The following is a 1,978-nucleotide window of genomic DNA, read 5'->3' as shown; positions in this document are numbered from 1 at the left end:
AAAACACACTCGGCTCCACGTGAAATTACAGCAACCAGATAGGAAAAGAATGAGGAAAGTACTCACAAAGGTCACCGAGCATTGCACTGATTCTTTTTTTTAAAAAAAATTGAACAGTTTCTGAACAGTGTACTTATTTCTTCTGATTTTTTTCTGGACTGTTTCTAAGCAGTGCACTCCTACTTATTTCTTCTGATTTTTCTGGACTGTATTTCCTTGATGTTACTATTAAGTTACTGTATCTCACATTGTCAGAGCAACACTGGACTGAAAGAAGTAAATTGGGTCGTAATGCATTATCTCTCTTTTTTCTTCTGTTCAACTAATACTACATTTTTTGGGTTCCGCCTCTTCTTATCCGTGCTTACTAGTACTACTACTCCACGACCAAAATGAAACCCGTTAAAAGGGTAAAAATAAAAAAAATGGAAAGAAAGAAAAAAAATACATTTGCATGCAGTAGAAGGACTAGGCTGCAAATAAAAATTCCCGGAAAAAAAAGAGAATGAACAAAAGATGAGTCCTTGATCAATCATTGGGTCCACCTCCGTCGCCGTCAACGGCGAGCTCACCGGCGGAGGCGTCTGGCGGTGGGGGAGGGGGAGCGTCGCGGTCGTAGGGTGAAAGCCACTTGGCGCGCATGTACTCGGGCTTGCGCCAGGGAGGGAGGTGGAGGCCGCGCTTCTTGAGGCTGGCGCGCGCGGCGTCGGCGGCCGCGGCGACGAGGAGGCGCAGGCGGTCCTCCTTCCCGACGAACACCGGCGGCAGCCGCTGGAGCACCGCGCGGTAGGCCTTGGTGGGCCGCGCGACCTCGAACTCGGAGCGGAAGTCGACGTCGACGAGGATGCGGTCGCGCTCGGCGCGGTCGGAGACGGGCGGGAGGAGGACGTCGAGGTACGCGTGCTCGCCTTTGGGGTGGGAGGAGGACTTGTCCCAGCGGGAGAAGCAGACCGCGGCGTCGTGCCCCGCCGCGCGGAGGGAGGCGGCGAGGAGGCGGAGGAGGTCGCGCTTGCGCGCCCCCGCCGCGCGGTGGCGCTCGACGAGCGTGGAGACGTCGGCGAGGAGGTTGCGCTCCCGGAGGCTGGCGCAGTGGACGAGGCCCTGCACACGCGCAGAGGAGAAAATGCGACAGACGGTCAGCTCCGGCGCTCCTCGCCGCCGACCACGCGGCGGATCAAGAGGGACAATTAGTGGCGGCGACACCACACTACCTTGATGGTCTCCGCGGCGTCGGAGGTTGCCGCCGCCTCGGCAGCGGCGGGGCCGTCGTCGTCGTCGTCAGACGCCTCCCCGCCGTGGAAGCAGTTGCAGCAGCGCGCCGCCGCCGGCCGTTCACCGCCGACGCCGTCCTCCAAGAAGCTCCGCACCATGCCGTCCAGGCACACCGAGCTCGGCTCCGTCTCATCCTTCTCCCCACCACCCGCGACCGACGGGAGCCTCTCCGCCGGCGACACCCGCAGCAGCTGCCTCTCGAACAGCCTCTTCAGCCGCGACTTCGCCGTCGCCCCAGCGGACGGATCGATCTGCCCCGCCGCCCTCATCTCTCCACAACCAAACACAAACCACAGTGCACGCGTCACTAGATGCGGCGGCGGCGGTGGCGGCGATCCGGCTCACCGAGGATCGCGTCACGCATAGCCCTCCTCGTCGGTGTCTCACTGAGTCCGATCGGCGCGGCTAGGGTTCGATTTCTTTTTTTTCTTCTTTTTTTTTTCTCCCTTTTGTGCTTCGATTTTTCGGTGTCGATCTGTTTGAAGAAGACGAAGTGAGGGGAGCCAGGTTTTAAAGGGATCCGGGGCGCTGACGTGGCGCGACGGAATGGGCGTGGCATGCCGCGTGGTCGTGCCTATTCTTTGACGTTATCCGACATGGCACTGACACGTCGGCCCGGGGCCTGAAATGGCCCGGTTGCCCCTGCTTGGCCTTTAGCGTGTGAGGGTATTGAGTGCAGTGGCAGTGCTGTAGTTGTTGCTGCATT

General features: G+C 59.0%; 1 protein-coding gene across 1 annotated transcript; it reads right to left on the bottom strand.

The window, feature by feature from the left end:
- Positions 1-263: 263 nt before the first annotated feature.
- On the bottom strand, positions 264-1,752 carry LOC102716300. Its single transcript, XM_040522473.1, has 2 exons — positions 1,212-1,752; positions 264-1,101 (listed from the first exon to the last, which is right to left on the bottom strand). The coding sequence occupies exons 1-2, from the start codon at positions 1,539-1,541 to the stop codon at positions 529-531; spliced, it is 903 nt and encodes a 300-aa protein (XP_040378407.1). The 5' UTR covers positions 1,542-1,752; the 3' UTR covers positions 264-528.
- Positions 1,753-1,978: the final 226 nt, after the last annotated feature.

This window comes from Oryza brachyantha, chromosome 3 (assembly GCF_000231095.2).
Source record: "Oryza brachyantha chromosome 3, ObraRS2, whole genome shotgun sequence".
NCBI lineage: Eukaryota > Viridiplantae > Streptophyta > Magnoliopsida > Poales > Poaceae > Oryza > Oryza brachyantha.
The sequence above is the reverse complement of the archived record's forward strand: the minus strand, read 5'-3'. Positions and strand labels throughout refer to the sequence as shown.

Excerpts from the sequence above, each read along its gene's own strand:
- LOC102716300 (XM_040522473.1), bottom strand. The coding sequence starts at position 1,541 with ATGAGGGCGGCGGGGCAGATCGATCCGTCCGCTGGGGCGACGGCGAAG. Across the intron at positions 1,102-1,211 it reads ACGCCGCGGAGACCATCAAG|GGCCTCGTCCACTGCGCCAG; the intron begins GTAGTGTGGTGT and ends GCGCGTGTGCAG.